The 20,571-nt window shown below is 39.2% G+C and overlaps 1 protein-coding gene across 14 annotated transcripts in view; it reads right to left on the reverse strand.

Moving 5' to 3' along the window:
- Positions 1-20,571, reverse strand: part of ptprdb (protein tyrosine phosphatase receptor type Db) — a 187,548-nt gene that overhangs the window by 54,122 nt on the left and 112,855 nt on the right. For 10 of the 14 annotated variants that reach the window (XM_030147117.1, XM_030147088.1, XM_030147126.1 and 7 more), the window contains 4 exons: positions 11,108-11,253; positions 9,357-9,498; positions 2,172-2,360; positions 880-888 (listed from right to left, as the gene is read on the reverse strand). In XM_030147117.1, coding sequence (XP_030002977.1) covers positions 880-888; positions 2,172-2,360; positions 9,357-9,498; positions 11,108-11,253 — 486 coding nt within the window. The remainder of the gene's footprint in view (positions 1-879; positions 889-2,171; positions 2,361-9,356; positions 9,499-11,107; positions 11,254-20,571) is intronic. The other 4 variants (XM_030147098.1, XM_030147136.1, XM_030147164.1 and 1 more) reach the window with 1 other exon arrangement.

A 20,571-nucleotide genomic window follows, 5' to 3' on the forward strand; every position in this document is an offset into this window, starting at 1 on the left:
CTCTGTAAATGAATATTAACTTTTTAGCCACTAGTTGCAGAAGTGTAAGTACTGTAGGGTGGATTTTAAGTTTAACTGTCCTGTCTTGCTAATACTCATGTAAAAAAAAAAAACAATAAACAACAAAAAAACCAAAACAAAACACATGTCCATGACAGGTCCAGTACTTCCTTGCAGTAGTACACAGGTTAGATACATACTGAACACTACTGGCAACTCTAGTCTGAAACCTGGTAGCCATTGATTTCCATACCATGGCTCCAGTGGAGGCATACCTAACAGCCATCTAGAGCTGATGGCCTATTGACTGGTAACTCTATACAGCAGAGCAGGGAGAGTAAGTGGGTGAGTGAATGACAGAGTGAGTGAGTGAATGAGTGAGTGAGTAAGTGAGTGAGTGAGTGAGTGAGTGAGTGAGTGAGGGAAAGAACAGCTGAATCAGTGAAGGAGAGGGAAAGTAAATAGGTGAGTGTGAGGAGAGAGTTATTGTAATTCTTTGGGTGTGGAAAGGCTGCAGGTGCACAGGTGAAGGTGAGGCTACCTCTAGAACCACAAAGATATGTGTGAATGTCTGATCGTGTTTCTGCATGTCCAAGTGTGTTTATATGTGTTGCTTGTAGCATCTACTGTATGTTGCATTAACAAAAACAATGAATGGGTGTCTGCAGACTTGTTGTCAGCGTCCTGTATGCTTTCCGTGGATCTGTGTTTGCATCTGAGCTTCGTATTATCTATGTGTGTGACTGTTAGTAAAATGCATGCCATGCATTTTAATAACGCCTCAACATTGTAAAGGTGAGCAGTAGCAGCAGCAGTAGCAAGATTAGTGAATAGAAAAGTGGACAGTGAGGGTGTGGGCCTCGGAACAGAAGCACTTACCAAAGGACTCTGTGGTTAAAAAGATACAGAGAGAAAAGAAACAGCACAGACATGGCATTACATTCGGACCATTGGTTACATAGACGAGGTGACTTAATGAAAAACACTGGAATGCCAAAAGTCAAGGATAGTGTTTATCTTTACGCTTAAAAGAATCTTAAAAGTCAACAATTTTATAATCATTAAAAAACAGACTAGCACATCCAAAATATCCATTACATTAAGCTGTAATAGTCAAAATTCTTGCAATACTTTTTATGATTTTGTAAAATAAAACTCAAAGAGGGAGTCTGAGCAGGGCATTGAGGGTTGAGCTGGAGAATTAAAAAAAAAAAAAAAAAAACAGGGACAGAAGCAAAGACATTTTTTATCAGTAAAAAAAGCAAGAGAATTGGCTGTCCAATCACAGAGAAAGGTTTAGGGTCCAGAATTGGACCCTGAAGCATAAGGATTCACAAGGGAGGGGTTTATCTCAAACAAGTTGGGATTTTACACACTACTGTGGCTTTAGAAAAGCAGATGAAATAGACCGAGTGGCTTTAAAGGAGCAGAATATGTATCTGTGCATCTTTGTCCATCTATGATCAGACAATACATGGATAAAATGGCTATGTGTCAATTTCACACCCACACAAAACAAGTCTTTAAATCCATGTACAATAAGATAAAAAGGTTGTTGATCAGTCACAGCAGTGAGCTATCTTTGGGAGACCATTCCCATAACACATGCCACCATCACCTAGATTTACCTTGCAAATTCTGTCAGTTGAAATTTTTGTTTAAAACATACTGAGACATGTAGCGCCCTGATGTGAGTTGGCACAAATATTTTATTATGTTTTTACTGCGTGAAAAATTAAAGCCTTCGTGATGGTGATATGCATGGGAAGACCTCTGAGAGTTTGGAGGAAGGCAGAGAAAGTTGGGAGGCGCTGAGTTCACTCTAAAAGGCTTTGAAAAGTTTAGAAGGGTTGGCAATCATACACAGTCAGCTAATACCACAGCGGCAGCAAAGAGGGGCAGCTGAGAAACACAGCCAGGAACCACGGCAGGAGGAGTATGGAACAGCAATATAAGAAAGGGGTGAACGGGGGCAAAAATAACAGAAGGTTTGTTGGAAGAGAAAAGTAAGAAATTGGGTTGGGGGAAGAGACCGAACGGGGAGAGAATACCAAGAGAGGGATAAAAGTAAAATAGAAAAAAAAACAAAAAAAAACAGAAAACTTAAGGGGGAGATAAAAGCTGGGACTAAAAGGAAAAGGAAAGAATGGAGAGATAAATGCAGTAGTTACCTGAGCGGAGCTGTTTAATGCGTCCATTGTTACTGGACGTGTTGACTGGCAGGAAATCTTTGAACCAGGTAATTTCTGGGTCAGGGTTGCCGCTAGCAGCACAGAGCATGGTGGCGGTCCGAGAACGCTCCACCACTTTTAGCTGGGGTCCCATGTCTATGGTGGGGAACCCCAAGGGCAGCTGGTCCTCTGAAAAATACAAAAACGTATATTAAAAAAAAAAAACAACAACAGCACATTCAGTATCACTCGGGAATCCAAATGTACTGTATAAGGATTAGTGGAAATTAGCTTCTACACTGGATAAAACAGGATAATATCTTGAAGATTAAACAACGCTCATCTTCATCCTGAGGGGAATTTCACACCAGTCTTTGAGCGCCAAATATCCTATCAGCTTTCAAACTAAACTAAACCTGTAACATCCCCACATCATGTCTAATATTGTGTGCATCATTTTTTTCTGTTAGCGTAACTGATCACAGATTCCTCTTCTTTGATTGAACTTGACTCATGAAACCACCTGCTAAAAAACACAGCTTCAGAGACAGATAACAAATAAATCAATGCCAGTCTCCTGCTTGTAAAGGAAATATGGAGCTTCACACCACTGCCAGTTTGGTATTTCCATGAAACTGGGTTTATTTTGGTATTTGGCACTTTGTCAGCTTTTTTAGACCCAATAATAAAAGAGAAATTTAGGCATATTTCCCCCCACGATGTGCCTAATGGTGACCTCAGAAAAACACAAAAGGAGTATATCTTTGCTCTGAGCCATCCCAAAATTAATGAATTTTTAATAAAATATTGGGGCCAAAAATAGGACCAAAATTGGGACAGGAAAAACTGCCTAGGTGTCAATGCATTTGATCTAGAAAATATCACTTGAAACGGTCTTCTATACCACTATAAATAAAGACACTGTGTTAAATTTGACGATCCTAGTGGTTTTTCTAATCCAGACATGCAGGTTGTTCATAAATCAGCAGTCTCATTCCAAGTTTCATGTGTAACCCATCGTGTCCACTCGCATTACGTGCAGAACCTGCCCATTTAAACACAAATAAATCACAAATGATTTTGGAATAGCAGTCATTTTTGTGAAACACTCTGCCTTGCGTATTTACATCGATTCTCAAAATGTACCTGTGAGAGAATAAAGAAATATTCAACAAAATAGTAGCGCGTAATTTTCATGTCCTTTTTCCCTTGGTTACGTCGGGGTAATCATTGCATGCAGAATCATCCATGCACTGCTGGAGTACTGACTAGTCATAATTTTAGGGCAAAACTCAAATATCACTGAGTTGTCTGTGGATTTTCCTTGTGTAATAGTGTGGGTATTGGGGAAAAAAGCCTGAAAGAAAAAGACGAAGGAGTTCATTGTAGAAACCCGATGTCTGTATTACATACAGATTTTTGTTTGCACGCGTCAAATAAAAATGTGTTATATCTGAAAAGTAGTTCCTCTTTTATCTCAGTAAATATTTATTTTTAAAATAGACCCAAAGTGCTTCCAAACTTGCTTCATAACAGCAGTCCCTCTGTCCTGCTTTTAGGCACCAGTTTCATGGAAGCACTCAGTTAACTTAACATTTCACAAACACCTAGCAAGCTGAACATTTTTTTCCAACTGTTTTTAAAGCTAAGCTTATTATCTAATGCTGCTGGGTGAAGCTTTATATTTAAATTACATTTATTCTCTGGAATCCATTTTCTCATGTAACTTCTGGCAAGAAAGTGAGTAAGTTTCAGTTTCACTTCTCATTCACTCTTTCTTGAATTAAAAATGCCTGCTTTTAAGGCATTCATTTGAGTCTATTAGCGGTGAGATTAAGCCTTTACACACCTACAGAAGATGCTCTGTGCCAATAAAAGAGAAAATATTTTAAACAGAAAAAGGCACAGCTCAAGTCCTGAATTTACATCCAGAAGGATTTGACCTTCCCTGTGTGACTAGACCAACATAGAAAGGTGTTAAGGAAATGGGCTGGTCACATTCTGGAGTCAAATTTAGATTTAAAGTCAAAATGTGTTTCACATTAGTTTTGAGTCGAGAGGCAGGACTTTTGAAAAAAATCCAATAGTGAGGTCAAACAGAATAAGTAACATCTTATGTCACCTGACAAACTGCCTCGCTAAAGCTTTGGGCAACCGCTCTTCGTACAAGAATCAATAGAAAATCAAATACTCTCATTTCTTCTGGGACTCAGCAGTAGATTTCCACCTCTGTCTTTTGCACACAACGCTCACTTAAAGCCATGAATCGAATACGCAAGTCCAATAAAGACACATCCACCACGGCTTACACCCCTTGGGACGCCCAATCAAATGAGAATTCTTAAACATCCAAGGCACTTAAATCAAACATGAAGAGTCATTCCACTGTGATAAAAAAAGAATCAAAGGTAGTGGGCCAACTTCATTCAACTTAGGTGGGTGACGTAAGGGAAAGATAGGTGACATTGGTTGGAGGAGGAGGGAAATCAAAGACTTCTGAACTGAAAGGACTTATTCACTCTCAGAATCAAGTAAGTATGTAGCAAATCATCTCTTGAAAGTAAATTCTTCGCTTTGGTCAAGGCTGCACATTGAAAACCACATGGTAAAATGTCAGAATTATGAGTTATCTACACTAAAGTGGATAAAGATAGACATGTTGAAGAAAAATAAAACAAAAACACAGGAGTACAGACTGTGTGTTCCTGTGTTTGTGCTGCACTTTATCTACAACGCAGTCTATTTTAATATTTCAGCCGTCTTTTTAAATATTTTTTTTTTATTTTACCCAGAATCCCTTGTGACCCTCTCAACCACACGAAGCCTCATTAACGGGAAATCCTAGCGCTGAACCTTGCCAAGGAGATGCTAATTCTGGTACTAGCCCATCGAACCATAGCCGACGGGTCGTGAGACACCAGCTTTGCAAGTGCGTGTGTGGCCTTTTAACAGCTCGAGTTTCAATCAATCACAGCGTCGACAAATGGAAACATGGACATAATAAACCAAGAGAACAAGATGAGAAGGTGTTTGTGTGCGAGTGTGTTTGTGTGGGTGGGTTGTGAAAGAGGGCAAAAGTGCAAAAAAGAAAGGATAGACCAGAATAGAATACAATGGAATAGAAAAGAGTGAGACAAAAGCAGAGAGAAAAACAGTAAGCAGAAGAGGAAAACAGACAGAAAGATAAGGAGAGCACAAGGGACCCATACAGCATAACAATCCTGATTCTCTCTGCCTTCATTATGCAAACACTTACTTCAAAGCCAGCCCCTCGTAGGCAGGAATAATGCATTCTATTTCATCTACCTGGGGTGGGACACTGCACCGAACATTGAGGACGCAGTTAGAACTCTACTCTCCGAGATCACGCATCTCTTTTGACCCCTTTTCTACAACCAACCACATGCACACAAAGATTTTAAATGTGGACATGTACACGTGGACAGAAACTTGACGTGAAAAAATCACAAGTATTTTGCTTTAAATGTGTGAGGTTTGAGTTCTGATTGAATGGACCGATGCATTTGGAGACATATCAAGACATGCATATAAATCACCCTCAATCATCCATCATATGGACAGGTGTAAGCAACACCAGGGTGTGTTTGGGACAATGCTGCTCCAGTTTTGTGTGTGTGTGTGTGTGTGACTGAGCTGCTGAACAGTTAAGAACCCCTTGAGGTAAGAGCAGATGTGAAACCCTACACTCTCTTGTTGACTGAGCCTTCCACACTTTGCACTGTTTCATTTGGATGTACTCCCAATTCAGCGTTTCCACTGTGAGAAATCCACATAATTTCACAGCTCATAGAAAAACTCGGTCTCACAATCATGGGAACTGCTGTGCGAACACTGTCCTCTTTATACAAGACCCAAAATGAAATTCACAAACACCACACTGAGTTTGTCAACTGTAAATCTGAAAATCTGCAAGTCTGGTCTCTTTATGGGAACTAATGCTTTAGCTGACTGCTGTATCAGCAGTGGCTTGTGTTCAGCACATGTGCACCTGCATATAACCTGTTTCTGTCATTTACACTGAGACAAGGCCAATGAAAAAAACAGCACAGTGAGGAGATGCAATAAAATGAACACCTGTATAATATATTGCAATCCAGTACAATGGTCCTTAGTGCCTCTTGGGCTTCCCATTACATTATCGAAAAGACAGTGTTAGAGAAAATCTGATCTGATGTTTTTAGAAGTGAAGGTGTATAGTGTTTATGCACCATATTGAACAAGATATGCTCTACATTTTCCTTTATTGGCGTCAAGTACTGTTATTCACACCTAGTTTGATTGTACTATATAGTATGTAAATGCTTATTGTTCTACAGTAGACAGAAACAGTAGAGTTATACATACAGTATATTTTCAATAGGGAATATAATTTAAGATTGCAATCATTTCCAGTGTATATTGTTTTATAATACTGCAAATCCGAATTCAGCAGGTAATCAAACAGGTTTAAAACAAATGTTCGGTGAACCTTTTTATAGACAAAAAAACACAGAGTTAAACTGCAATTGAATTACCCAGTCTTGCATACTTTCTTCACTTTTCTTTTTTTAACAGCACATTTGATCAATTTACTTAAATATGCTTCTTTCAAAACATAACAAGTGATAGCATTTTTGACATCTCAGCAATTATTGAGTTTACTCATCATAACCTATTGTAATGTATGCCAATCGAGACCAAAGCTGTAATTACTGACTTCACCTTTTTGAGGAATCAGGACACTCATACCCACAATCTATGCAGCATAATAAAAAAGAACACACACTTAATTTTTAGCGAAGCATGAATTATACAGTATCTGACTGTACATTGGACCCCACGGCACATAATTGCTCTCAAGTTCATTATTATTTCAGCCACTGCCAATCACAGCCATTTACTGGAAGCCAAGATTTCAATTAAACTGGTTCTAATCCTCAGTAATTAAGCCGCCTGACCTTAACACCGGATCCCTCCTGTTAGACAGTCAGTCAGTCACTGGAGCTGTGTCTTTACAGAGCCAGGGGAGACGAGGAGACATGACTGACAAGACCGTGAGTGTGTGTGGATTGTGTGAATGTGCACGTGCGCGTGTGCACCGTGTAGCTGACATTTGAACAGACAGTCTATCAGGGGCTATTAGCTGCTCCCAGGTGGCCTCTTATTCATCCATTACACAATGACTCCTCAGAGGAGTAGAAAGAGGCTAATCACTACATAAAGACTGACTGACTTAGATTGAAGATACATTTGTGCATGTGTGTGTGTGTGTGTCTATTTGTGGACAGGTGACTGAACAAATGCATGATTTTGGAAAAAAAGAGGACACACGCTTCCATCAAGGGATGAAGCAAAATCAAAAATGGATGGAGAAGAGACGCAAGCATGTGCACATACAGATGTACAAAAACAAATGATACACACACACACACACACACACACACACACACACACACACGTAAATACACATGTGCAAAGACGACCATGTGAGACAGGAAAAATTCTGGATGAATGGAGCGGAACAGCACAAAAGATGCAAAGAGTGGTCTGATATGAATAATTTAGCAGTTACTGTGTATTGGACCTGAGAGCATGTGGAGAAAGATAGATAGATAGATAGATAGATAGATAGATAGATAGATAGATAGATAGATAGATAGATAGATAGATAGATAGATAGATAGATAGATGAATAGACAGAGAGTGAGAGAGAGAGAGAGAGAGAGAAAGAGAGAGGGAAAAAGTGGGGAAGTATGTAAAAAGATGGAAAGATTGAGAGCAAAAGAAAGCAGTGCATAAACTTCAGGAGACACAAAACACAGACAGTCGAGACAAAAAGAGAGTTGAGTGAAAGTGTAGACTCAGTATATTATCCCTCAGAGAAAGAGACAGAGATGAGATGCTAGAACAATAGGCTGCACGTCCTTTCCCCATGAGCATGTACTGTAAAGACAGGCGATGTGATTATCCACACTCGAGCAGTTTCACTCACTAAGACACTCTTGAGCTTCAAACTACCGGTGCATAATGTTCTCCTAATGGACTCCACTAACACTAACATCACTATCTGCATTAATGGCCTCTCGCTGAGGCTAACACAACATGTACTGGGGTGGACCCAGGATTACACTTCCAATACTGTAAATGTACATCTAGAGAAATATAATCTTCTCGGTTCTTCTGCATAAAAGGCTTTCAAGTACATATGCAGAAAAATACCACCCTTGGCTCATAAGTATATATGTATTCTGATGTGTAAAAGTTGTTTGTCTTTTATGGATTTCATCCGTGCTAATGTTTAGTCCTCTCAAGGGTCTTGAGGGTGCTGGAGCCTTTCCCTACCAGTGAGCAAAGCCGAGGTACACCCTGGATGTGTCACAGGGCTGATGTATGATGACAAATAACCAGTCACACCTACAGGCGATTTACACTGACCAATAGTTCAATAGTTCATGTTTTTGGATGGTGGAAAGAATATAGTGATGGGGAGAACATGCAACCCCCCCAGTATAAACTATTGCACCACCATTATTGAGTTTTAAACTTAAAACTTCAAGATTAGGAACAAAACAAAGCAATATAGTGACACGGGGAGAACATGCAAACTCCACAGAGATGCCCCCCCCCCCCCCCCCCCCCCCCAGTGTAAACTGGTGCACCACCATGCCACCCTTGCAGGTTTTGCTTTGTAAGTGTACAATTTACCATCAGACCATCACCCTATTAATTATTACTTCGTTTTGATTCTAATCTTGAAATTTTAAGTTTAGAACTCAATAATAAATAATAGGGTGGTGGTCTGATGTTAAACTGTAGTACTTAGAAAGCATTAACTTTAAGGGTGGCATGTTGGTGTACCAGTTTACACTGGGGGGGTGTCTCTGAGGAGTTTGCATGTTCTCCCCGTGTCACTATATTGCTTTGTTTTGATCCTAATCTTGAAGTTTTAAGTTTAAAACTCAATAATAAATTATAGGGTGATGGTCAGGTGTTATAATATAGCGCTTAAATCTATCACTGCACTACAGTGACTTCATATCAAATGATACATTGATTAATTTTTCATTATATTGGTATGACACTGGTAGTAATTCTATATCATTTCGCTTGTTATTTTCACCACTGGAGATTTGATGCTTTATAGTTAGACCAAAACATGCAGCCTGTAGGTGACTTTACACTCACCTCTGAGCACACTTAGCCTGGTGGAGGCAGTGATCTCTCCCGCCGAGTTGGAGGCATGGCATTCATAAACAGCTTCATCCCTGGGGGTTCTCAGCGGCTGGATCCTCAGAACTGAGCCAGACCCATCGTCAAACTCTATAACCTGTAGGTAGGACCAGAAAAAACCCCATTAATGCCGCCCACTTCAAGGTCTTCGGGCTTTTCTTTATTGCACTGTGCTATCTATGAAGCAGCAGCAAACTGGTTCAAACACTCAGATGAGGCTACCAGAGTCACAGTTTGTTTTTAATTATAACTCTAAGATTGTTTGAAGTAAATTTTAGAGAGGGAAAAAGTTTCTTTTCCTAGATATTAGTTTACTGACTGACGCTGAAGAGACAGGTCTTGGGAAATATGAGTGCACTCGTCGGGTTTAATCCTTAGCCTGAAGGCATCCCTGCATCTTAAAGTGTAGGATCAATCACAATGCACATCAAATTAGGTCAACCATCTCTCATGTCCTTGTCATATCTGACATATACTGCTCTTTATTCTATACTGACTTTGACATTTTTTGACTCTACGACTATCAGATCGTAAGTCAAAATGCTCTTACATAAGTTTAATATGCCCATATAATACATTTGGATTGTGAATTCTGAGAAATTTTCAGCAGAATCAATTCCCCTAAAAATAAATCCTTCAACAAGTCAGCAAAGAGAAAGATACAGCAGGTAGTCTGAGTGTATATATGGAGGATTAAAAATAAAATATCTCCTTGAGTGATTTGATCACAAACAGGACACTGGATAAACTTAAACCTGGCAGACTTATTAAAGTGGAAAAATACTATGAGCTCCCGGTGACACTGACTGAGGAGAAAAGGGAAAGGTTCAACATCTCCATCTGAGAAGAACTTGCGCGGTGCAGAAATAAATCAAAGGTTAGAGCCTTCGGGAAACTAATAAGGCCAATAATATGAGACTCTCATATACTCTAGCCCAAGGCATCACCTGACATATGAAAGAGTTGGAACGGAAAGCATTTGAAACAGTTGTATAACCTTTGGAGTACACATAAAGACGAGCAGGTAAACAGATTAAATCTTTAAAGGTATGATTTTGTAATTTTATATGTAAATTTTATGACAGCAGATGGAATTCATGTAGTAGGTGAACGAAACAGGCAGACCAAAACAAAAATAAATAACACTTTTTTTTTTAGGAATGTCAACTTTCATTGCGTTATAGTACCAACACTGGGTCCTCCTCACAGACGGCACTTTGATTTGTCAAGAAAAAAATAAAAGAAAAGCACAGGTGTAACTAATATCATTAATGATTGTACTGTCCCATTTAGATGTGCCAGGAAGCCTTCCCTCTGAGTCAGCATCCACAATACCAGTGCTCTGGAGCTGGCACAGCTCAATGTAAGCCAGCCTATTTTTAATTTAATCAGCAGCACGTGTGTTTAACAGAACAAAATGTCTTCTGCAGGATAGGTCTATAAAGGAAGTAATAACCGGTAAACACTACTGACTTCTAAAAGCGGAAATCTTCCTGGCGTCCTTGAATTCAGTGTGTAACTACATTTTGCAGACATGTCTGTTTTTCACATCTAGATCCACACAATCAATAGGGTTCTGCTGCTGCTGTTGCTTTGTTTTGGGACACACTCTCATTTTAGTATGCAGCCTTGGGATAAGCATTTTAAGGCCAACACTTTACATAAGAGAGGCAAAGTTTTACTTCATTATTATCTTGGCATCATACCTCAAATCTCTGGCTGCTGACTTTTTTGCCTTTTTTGTTCCAGACAATCTTGGGCTGTGGGTCTCCACTGGCCTGGCACACAAAGGAGGCCACTCCCCCCTGGACTCCTGTTTGGTCTTCTGGGGTTCTTGTGAATCTGGGGGGTGCTGGATGAAAAAACATATTCAAAGATTATGTTTAAGTCTATGGTCTTGCCGTGAGGTTGTGGGTGTGTGTGCACATGTTCATGTCAATACGATAAGCAAGGTTTGATCCACAGTTATACAATACCATCATGTCACACATTGTCATCACTGATACGTTAATGGGCATTCACAAATGCATTAATACAGCGTATGAGCGATTTCTGTGGACCAGAATACCACTTAATACACAGCAATAATCTTTCATTTGCAGTCTGTGTGTTGAGGGGAAATGTGTGTGTGCAGTTTAAGTGGAAGAGAAAAAGGATAATGATCCATACAAAGGATGATATAAAAACCAAACTTTGTCCTGTGAAATGTCTCAAAAATCAGACTGTTCAACACTGTAACTTTCTGACTGCACTGTAGTGGGTGAAGATGATTCAGCTCTTGGTGTACACATCCACCTGTATCAGTATTTAAGTGCAGTTGTGTGTGTGGGTGGCTTTGTGTCTCTGTGTGCGCCTTTTTTCTGTACACGTGTGTGCACATTTTCTCTCTGTCCCTGTACCACCAAAGAAGCTTAATATTTCTGTGCCATAAAGGATTTATGAAGACTTACTCCTGACATGACCACTAAAGCCCCTCGTTCTCGGGACGCCAACAATATCATAACCACAGCCTCCACTGGATTGTGACATCATGACATCAAAAAGATTCGGCACGTCAGTCACGGCACGTCACCACCAGCTCGCCTAATGGCATTCCAGCCAAACCAGAAAATCCCTACTTAAGGGCTTACCGCCAACCGCCCTGACAAAGGGAGAGAAATTGCTTTTTGCTGTTTAAAAGGGGGTAGGGAGAGAGAGAGAAAAGCTAAGCTTTTCAGAGAAGGAGAGCAAAAGAGAGAACGAGTGTGTTTGTTGAAAGAGGGGAGAACAGAACAGAGGAGCGAATGAGATAAAGGGAACGAATGAGAGAGACAGATGGGACGCAGAATGGGTAAGGGAGAGAAAGCATCCACAGAAGTGGAGGGAGAGTGGAAGATGAGCAGGAGGGAGATATGAGCGAGAGAGAAAGAGAGAAAGTAAAGATCGAGATAGTGTGAGCGAGAGAGAATGAGCCAGATGTACTGGCAAACATGGTCAGAGAGCCTCAAGCTGCCCAATCACCTCCACACCTCATTGGCCCACAGCCAAATCTACCTCTGTGGCTGAATAGAACAGCATTTCTGTGCATGTGTGGACTCCTGTTTTTCAATTTATATGACACTTTGCAGAGATACTGTATGCATTAACTGAGTGTGTTTGCCTTAATATTCAGTATGTACAAGTGGCAGTGGTCAAAAGTCAATTAGTGATGGTGCAATCAACAAAAACTAGTCCTACTTTTTCAGCTAAAATACCAAACATATGATAATTCCCACTAACTCAGTGTCAGAAAATAACTTTCCAGTTTTAGATGACTGTAAATGTCTTACAGTTGGGTTTAGGGCTGTTGTTATAAAAATAGTTAAAGGCTGACTTAATATGTTACTACATGCACAGTTTGTACATGCACGTGTGAATAAGCAAGCATGTGTGTGTTTGTCGGAAAGCGAGAGAGGGAAACTGAAAGAATGAGGAGAGGGAGAATCACTCTCTTAATCCTCTTGCTAATCTCTTCCCCACAAAACAAATGAAAAGTGTAAAGCCAGCAGAGCCATACTAAAAGGCATGGTAGATCTTTCAATTGCTTTTTTTTTTTTTTTTTTTTTATCTCTCCCCTCTTCTCTTTATCTTTCTTCCCCTGTTCACTCTCTTCATATATCTCCTGTTTTAATTGTCTTATGATAGCTCTTTCTTTAAATTTTGCCACGCTATCGCTCAACCTTGCTCCCAATTCTTTGGCAATGAATCCCTTCTTTCCCCCTTCACAGCTGCTCTCCTTGCTCCTGCTTTCATCCTCCTCCTTGTTACTCTTTCTCCATCTCCTCCCTCCATCTCTGGGGTGTTACATAAGTCTTCCTGTCACATTGACTGACTTAATGAGGGGGGGTACAACCGTATGCTCTTCACTTATCCAAACTCACTCTCACAATTCCTCTCCTCTCTAAAATCTCTCCACCCCACTCTTTATCTGCTCTCATCTTTGCTCTCTCTTCCTTGATTCCCCTCTTCTTCCTTCTTTTGCTTCACCAGTTTTCTCCATTAATACCTTCCGAATTCATCCACCATGTTCCCCTCTTGCTTCAATCCTTGTTCCTCTTCATTTTATTCCCTTCACATGCCCTGACCTGACTACCATTTGCCAAGATAATCAGGGTCTTTTTGGATGGCTGCTTGTTAGGATTAAGGTTTGACATTTGGGCCAAAAGAGGGCTGGCGCAAATGCTAAAGGGCAGTTAAATATTTGTAGATCTTTCAGGGAAATATACTTGCAGATTTATTATTTCATACGTAGAAATAAACGCTGTAATTAATAAACAACATGTTCTTGAAGAGAAATTTGCAGTCACTTAAGTGACCTGTGGACACTGGAAGAGTATGTTGGCAGAACTTGCAATCTTCATCATTCCTCTCAATATGACCCAAGATGGAAGTGAGGGGCAACTACTGACTTGGAGACAGATTTAGATGGAATTAGTGCCAATCTTTCCCCTCTTGGTGTGTATGGGGGGATAGAAGAGTGGATTGAGGGTGGCCTACATAAAGGTCGCCATACAGTACTGCCCCACAACAGATGGCAGGGATTACAAAGTCATGCCCCTCTCTGGACCACTTTCGAGTCATGGCTAAAGATAAGTGATAAACTTTTACTATAGGATCTTCTTTACTTCAACTATATGTTGTTAAAATCAGTGGCATAGCACTTGCAGCAACGTCCGTGGTTATAGTGTAATTTAAAAATATTGATATCTACTTTTCATACGTTTCCTACATAGTATTGCTATGATAATGTTTTTTGTAAGTGACACCTTAGTGGATAACTCTTTGAATGAACCTTAACAGAGTGATGGAGGTTCACACTTAAAGCACTTGGAAAAGACAAATAGTACGACTAAATGAAGCTAATGGCCCCATGTAGGAGACTGCAGGGACATACTGTAGCTGGCAGATGCTCTCCTAACCTAGAGGGAAACAGAGAGAGAAATCGAGTTTGTAAGAACAGATGCTATCGCAAACCTACAGGGAGAATTATTTACAAATATAGAGAATTAAGATTAGCAAATTAAATAAATTTAAGTGTGGAAGTACAAATTTGAAAGGACAAAATAGATGGAAAAAATAAAAAAATTTAGAATCATTATACTTATGACAGAGAAATGTGCATATTTTATGTTAGGATATAATGGTTTGATGGCATTTTAATGATTTGGTTTTCTGTTTTAGTAGTAAATAATCTGCTGTATGTTCATCATCCGTCCATTATCTGTAAGCAGACTCCAGGTAACACTGAGCAAGAAACAAGGTGGACCCTATTGAGGCTACCACTTCTGATGAAGAATACAATAAAACTTGTTCTCTTCCTGAATATCTTTGAATTATGTACAATAAATATAAAAAAATAAATAAATATTGTTTATTTGTGTAGACTATGGTAGACTATTGCATCCCACAGATCTGTTTCAAAACTCTACAAAAAATGTCCTAGTTTTTCCAGCCCTCAGGCTTCATCTTGTGTGCCCTCAGCCAGTTATCTGACCTGATGCGAAAAAGCATAAAGCAGACAGGCCTTTCTAAACAAATCAAATCAAACAAAAAGCAATAGACTCAGTTGTATGAAAATGGATCCACTCTTTCTGATTCTCCAGGTATTAGAGAAACAAATTGAAACTCAAAAGGTCCTGCTTTTGAGATACTAAATTACTACTAAGAAAATAGGAACAGAAAGATGAGCTTTGATTTGGAAAATAATGGGGCAAACGGGAAAGCATAGATAGTAATGGCAACTAATGGTGTATGCATATCTGTTTGGAGGATTCATCGTATGTTAATATTTGTGTTAGGAGTCTTGATTGCGTCTGAAAACACTGGTCTGGATATTGGAACAACATAACATACACTCATTCTTGTGTATATGTGCCTATGCTGACAGTTAGGCATACGATAAGTAATTTAACATCCTTGCCAGTGAAACATCCAGCTGCATAGTGCTGAATATAGCAGTGGGCGTTTAGCTGATGACTCCCCAAATGAGAACTGAGTCAGGCTTGTCAGACAAGTTGAGGAACGAGGCCAATATAGGGGTCTGAGCCAAGGCCATGATAGTCAGCCTCGAGAGTAGGTGGGCAGCTGGCCAGGGCCATAACTTAAAACACATTAATATCAAACCGACACATTAACAGCAAATTATCAGCTGCTCGGTTTCGTCCTGGAAATGAAACTGGATTGCTGGGGCCAATAAACACAAAGAGACAGCTATCATCCTTCTGCAGCACACTTAAGTGTTAATAGGAAAACATCTGACAGAACAGACTATTTCATTTTAGAAAATTAACTGATAAACAATTAAACATTGTAGCTTTTGATAAAATGTCACATTAAAGATCCGATGTGATTTAAAGTTTTGTAAAGTTTAAGCGTCCATCTCTGAGCAGTGTCAAATAATAAATATATTAAATTACATACCCTCAAAATGTAATTCTTACAGCTAACTTTAAATTTTGTTTCTTTGCGTGAATGGAGTTTCTAGCTGATGACACCAAACATCAAGACATATAATTATAATACTAATGCAACAGTAAAGAATAAAGTGCAATTTTATTACTGATAGTAATGCGTGTCCAATTACCATGCCATTTACCACCATAGCTGCCCCAGGGTCTGACTAGTGCCGAGTTAATCAGGGTTAATTTGTTAGAAACACAAGGGGAAGAATTAATCAAATGGGGTCTTCTTTTATATACAGGTCATTAGAGCCACATGGGCTACCCACTGGGTATACAACTTTACTGGGTCAGAGCTGGCTTCCCATATAGATGAACAGAGGGTTTTCTCAGTGCTGGTCGCATAGCATTACTCACAGTCCAGCGCTCAGCTAGAGCTAAGCTAACGCTTTCAAATCCTCTTCATAGATGGCTGCACCTGCTAAGCTAAGGCTAAGCTAATGCTAGTCAGATCCTGTTACTCGCGGATGGGTGCACAGCTATGCTAGCTGCTAATAGCCTCCCTGTTGTGGGCCAGTGCGGCAGCTTTTGGCAACAAATTTGCTTCTCCTCATCAATTTGGGTGGTCTTAAACTCAGCATAATCTGTCTTGGTTTACTTGACTGACATTAATTGGTAATAATGTGGAACTTATTGAGGGTCATTGTGCTGCAAACTTTGAAACTAAAATAACTGATGAACAAAGATAACTACATAATACACTCAGCTAACAAAATATAGAAAAGGAATGATGGGAACTGTTACGTGCCAGGATTACAGTACCCTTATCCACTAGGCAGAGTCAGAAAAGGTCAGCAGATTTCAATAAATCTAAACACCTATGGGAGAATTTGACCTAATGCATTTCACAACCATCATCAAAACACCTAATAAAGGGATATCATCTAGTATAGTTTGTGAAGAATGGATACCAAGAAGCATTGAAGCTAATGTGGTGGCATATCATGACCCTTAAATAGTTTTTTACTTTAATTTGTCACTCGTCTAAATATTTTGCACCTTTTACCCTGACGTTTCACAGCCAATAAACAATTATAATAACTCAAGTGTGATTGGCATTTCAATTTTGTGTGTATATGGCTTGTAAAAATGTTTGTGATGTGACCCATTTCTGCCATCTTCTGCGAAGAGGTATGTGTACCGGAACTGATAGAAAGAGGTCGTCAAGTATTTAAATTAGCCTTATTATATTTAAGGTTTAATGTCATTTTCTAGGTGAGCATGAGCTGGCACATCATAAGCAGAGATGAATTTTAATACAATACAATACATTATTCAGGAAAATATACCATGAATAATTTGGATAATGGCCTAAATTGGTTGAAATGATAAGATGAGCTCTTATTGACAATTAATAAATACAGCTTTAAAATTACTATTTGAGAGTGTTTCAATTCAAATTATCTGTCTGTCTGTCTGTCTGTCTGTCTGTCTGTCTGTCTGTCTGTCTGTCTGTCTGTCTGTCTGTCTGTCTGTCTATCTATCTATCTATCTATCTATCTATCTATCTATCTATCTATCTATCTATCTATCTATCTATCTATCTATCTATCTATCTATCTATCTATCTATCCACTTTATGCAAACTACATATATTTCCAAATAAAGATTCAAATAAGGTCTTCCAGTAAATATAATTTACACAAAATGTCCCTGAACTTAAAGGGTAACTCTTCATACAAGCTGGAAGCAGGGGGAACAGTTACCCTGGCTGAAAGGAACAAATCTGCTATTAGACATACTTTTAAACTGATGTTAGATGATTAGGCTCATTGAACCAGGCAATAAACAATGTAGACTCCAGGAAATTCACTGCGCTCCTTTGCAAAACCACAAAATGTTATTACCTTTGCCTTTTATCTTTGCACTTGCAAAGAGTCAAGCATTGCCAATCAATCACAGGGAAAGAAACACTATCCCTCCTAGAAAAGAACTCTGTTTGATTGTGCTTCACACCATAAACTAATCCCTGAGGAAGAAACCTTTGAACTTTGTGACCCTGCCTCTTCATCTCATTCCAGTGAATCTTGACATTACCTCATCCATCAGCAAAAATTAACCATAAAGCTCCCAGAAACCCAGATACATATCAAAGCACTTTGCACATGCTGCATATATATACCTATGAAATAAGAAGCTATAAATATACTATCTTTAGTGTATTTTGTAGTATACCTCAGTTCCAAAAAAGTTGGGAAGCTGTGTAAAATGTGAATAAAAACCAAATGGAATGAAATCTCGTAAACCCATATTTTATTCACAATAGAACATTAAAACATATCACGTGTTTAAAATAAGAAAATGTACCATTTTAAGAGTAAAAATGATGAAATTCCAAATTTGATGGGAGCAACATTTCTCCAAAAAGTTGGGACTAGATGGCACTATACTTAGAACTGCATTACACTAGCATTCCCTCTTCTTTCAGCAACATTCTGTAAATGTCTAGGAATTGTGGTGACCAGTTGCAGAAGTTTTGGGAAAGGAATATTGTCCCATTCTTGTCTGATAAGGGAATCTAGCTGCTCAACTCTCCTGGATCTTGTGTGCTGTATATATTCATGAATGTTTTAAATTGGTGACAGTTCAGGACTGCAGGCAGGCCAGTTCAGCACCCGGACTCTACCACTACAGAACCATGCTGTTGTTATAGATGCAGTATAAAGTTTTGCATTGTCCTGATGAAATATGCAGAAAAATGCCTTCACTGAAAAAGATGTCTGGAAGGGAGCACGGGTTGCTTTGAAGCCTATATATACAAGATACTATATATGCAAACTGCCCATTCCATAGGCACTAAAACACCCCCATACCATCACAGATGCAGGCTTTTGAATGGAGTGCTGATACTGAGCCAGACAATAACTCTTGTCTTTGGTCCTGACGGTGCATCCATAATTTCCAAAAACAATTTTAAATTTCAGTTTATGTGATCACAGAACAGTTTTTTTCACTTTGCCTCAGTGCATTAAAAAATAAACATTGATCCAAATAAGACATCTGAATTTCTGAATCATGTTCAAATGTGCTTTCTTCGTATGATAGTGCTTTAACCTGCATTGGTGGATGGCATGGTGAAATGTGATTTCTGGAAGTGTTCCTGAGTCCATGCAATGATTTCCATTACAGAATCATGTCAGGTTTTCATGCAGTGCCACTTGAGGGCCTGACGATCACATCCAATATTGATTTTCAGTTTGTCCCTTCTGCACAGAGATTGCGCCAGATTCTCAGAAACTTCTGGTTATATTAAGCACTGTAGATGATGAGTACTTTAATTTTACTTACTTTACTCTTAAACAAGACAATCTGTACATGCAGTTGTTTAGTTGTTTGTTTGTTTGTTTTTTTACAGATTTTTACAGCCTTTTGTTGTTCCATCCCAACCTTTGCTACCACCATCAAATTCAACATTTCCTCCTTTATTTATCTTAAATGGCTGATTTAAACATTTGTTATGTGTCCTATTTTCTATTAAGAATAAAATGTGGATTTATGAGATTTTTTACATTTTACTCAATGTCCCAGCTTTTTTGGAATTGGTGTTGTACATACTTACTGCACCTTACCCTTTTTATCTTCTTATAAAAAAATGTTGGGATACAATTCAAGTTAAAAACATATAATTTTATCTACTTTACTGAGTGTGATACAAGAATTCACTGGCTTTTACAGGAACGCAGACCTTTGAACTTACTACCCGGGGAAACATGAATGAAATACTGATGGGAAACCTAAGAAGACTCCTGTCTCAGCAGCCAGCATTTAGGGTTTTGCTCAAGGGCTACTAAAATAAGCAAAAGTTGCAATGCTGTCATTGTGTGAAACTGACCCAACCACCTTTCAGATTCCAGTCAACCTCAAGGCCATGCGAACACTGGCAATAATGTAGACTGCTGACAAGTCAATCAGTCACTACATGAGCCCGTCCGTTATTTCCAATGATGTACACAAGCCAAACATGTCACATATGAAAAGGTCATATTTTCAGTAGCAAAGAAAAACTGATTGAGTTTTCTTTCATTTTTACACCAAGCTATAAGAGAAAAAAGAAACTACAAATGTACAGATTTTACAACATCTAAATGATGTTGTGAGAGTACAGATTTTTTTTTTTTTACATCATTCCGACAGGCTCCCAAGGCAGAATCCTAAACTACTCGTGCTTAGTTTCAAAATGTACCTTCTAAAGCGCTAGGTTGCGGCTAAGCAATGTTTTCTCTTCTTTAGACTCTGAAAAAGGAGCCGTTTGTTGTGTTTTGTTGCACACGCACACAAGCGGAGTTGCATTTCAGCTGGCGGTTTCATTGTTACATCCAAGCTGCAAGGGGAAGAACGACAGCTTGTTGGTTATGGGGCAAACGAGGGTCAAATGAACGAACCCTGTTGTTGCATTGTTCCATGTCACCCAAAATGACACGCAAAGAGATGCAGTTTTCCTGCACGGGGGCATCTCACTGCGAACATGGAGCAGTGGCCTAGTTTGCGACAGGATCAGGGCATTACTCTTAATCCACCAGATAGATGTCATATGCATGCATGCACGCACACACAAACACACTGAGGAACGAAACTGGTGGCAAGAGAAAGAGAGTAAAAGAGGGAGTTGAGTTCCAATGCTTGTACTGCTACACCAGCATTTATACAAAGCATTCACATATGGTGCACTGTCATGCAAGGATTCCAACTATGCA

This window comes from Sphaeramia orbicularis, chromosome 1, assembly GCF_902148855.1.
Source record: "Sphaeramia orbicularis chromosome 1, fSphaOr1.1, whole genome shotgun sequence".
Lineage (NCBI taxonomy): Eukaryota > Metazoa > Chordata > Actinopteri > Kurtiformes > Apogonidae > Sphaeramia > Sphaeramia orbicularis.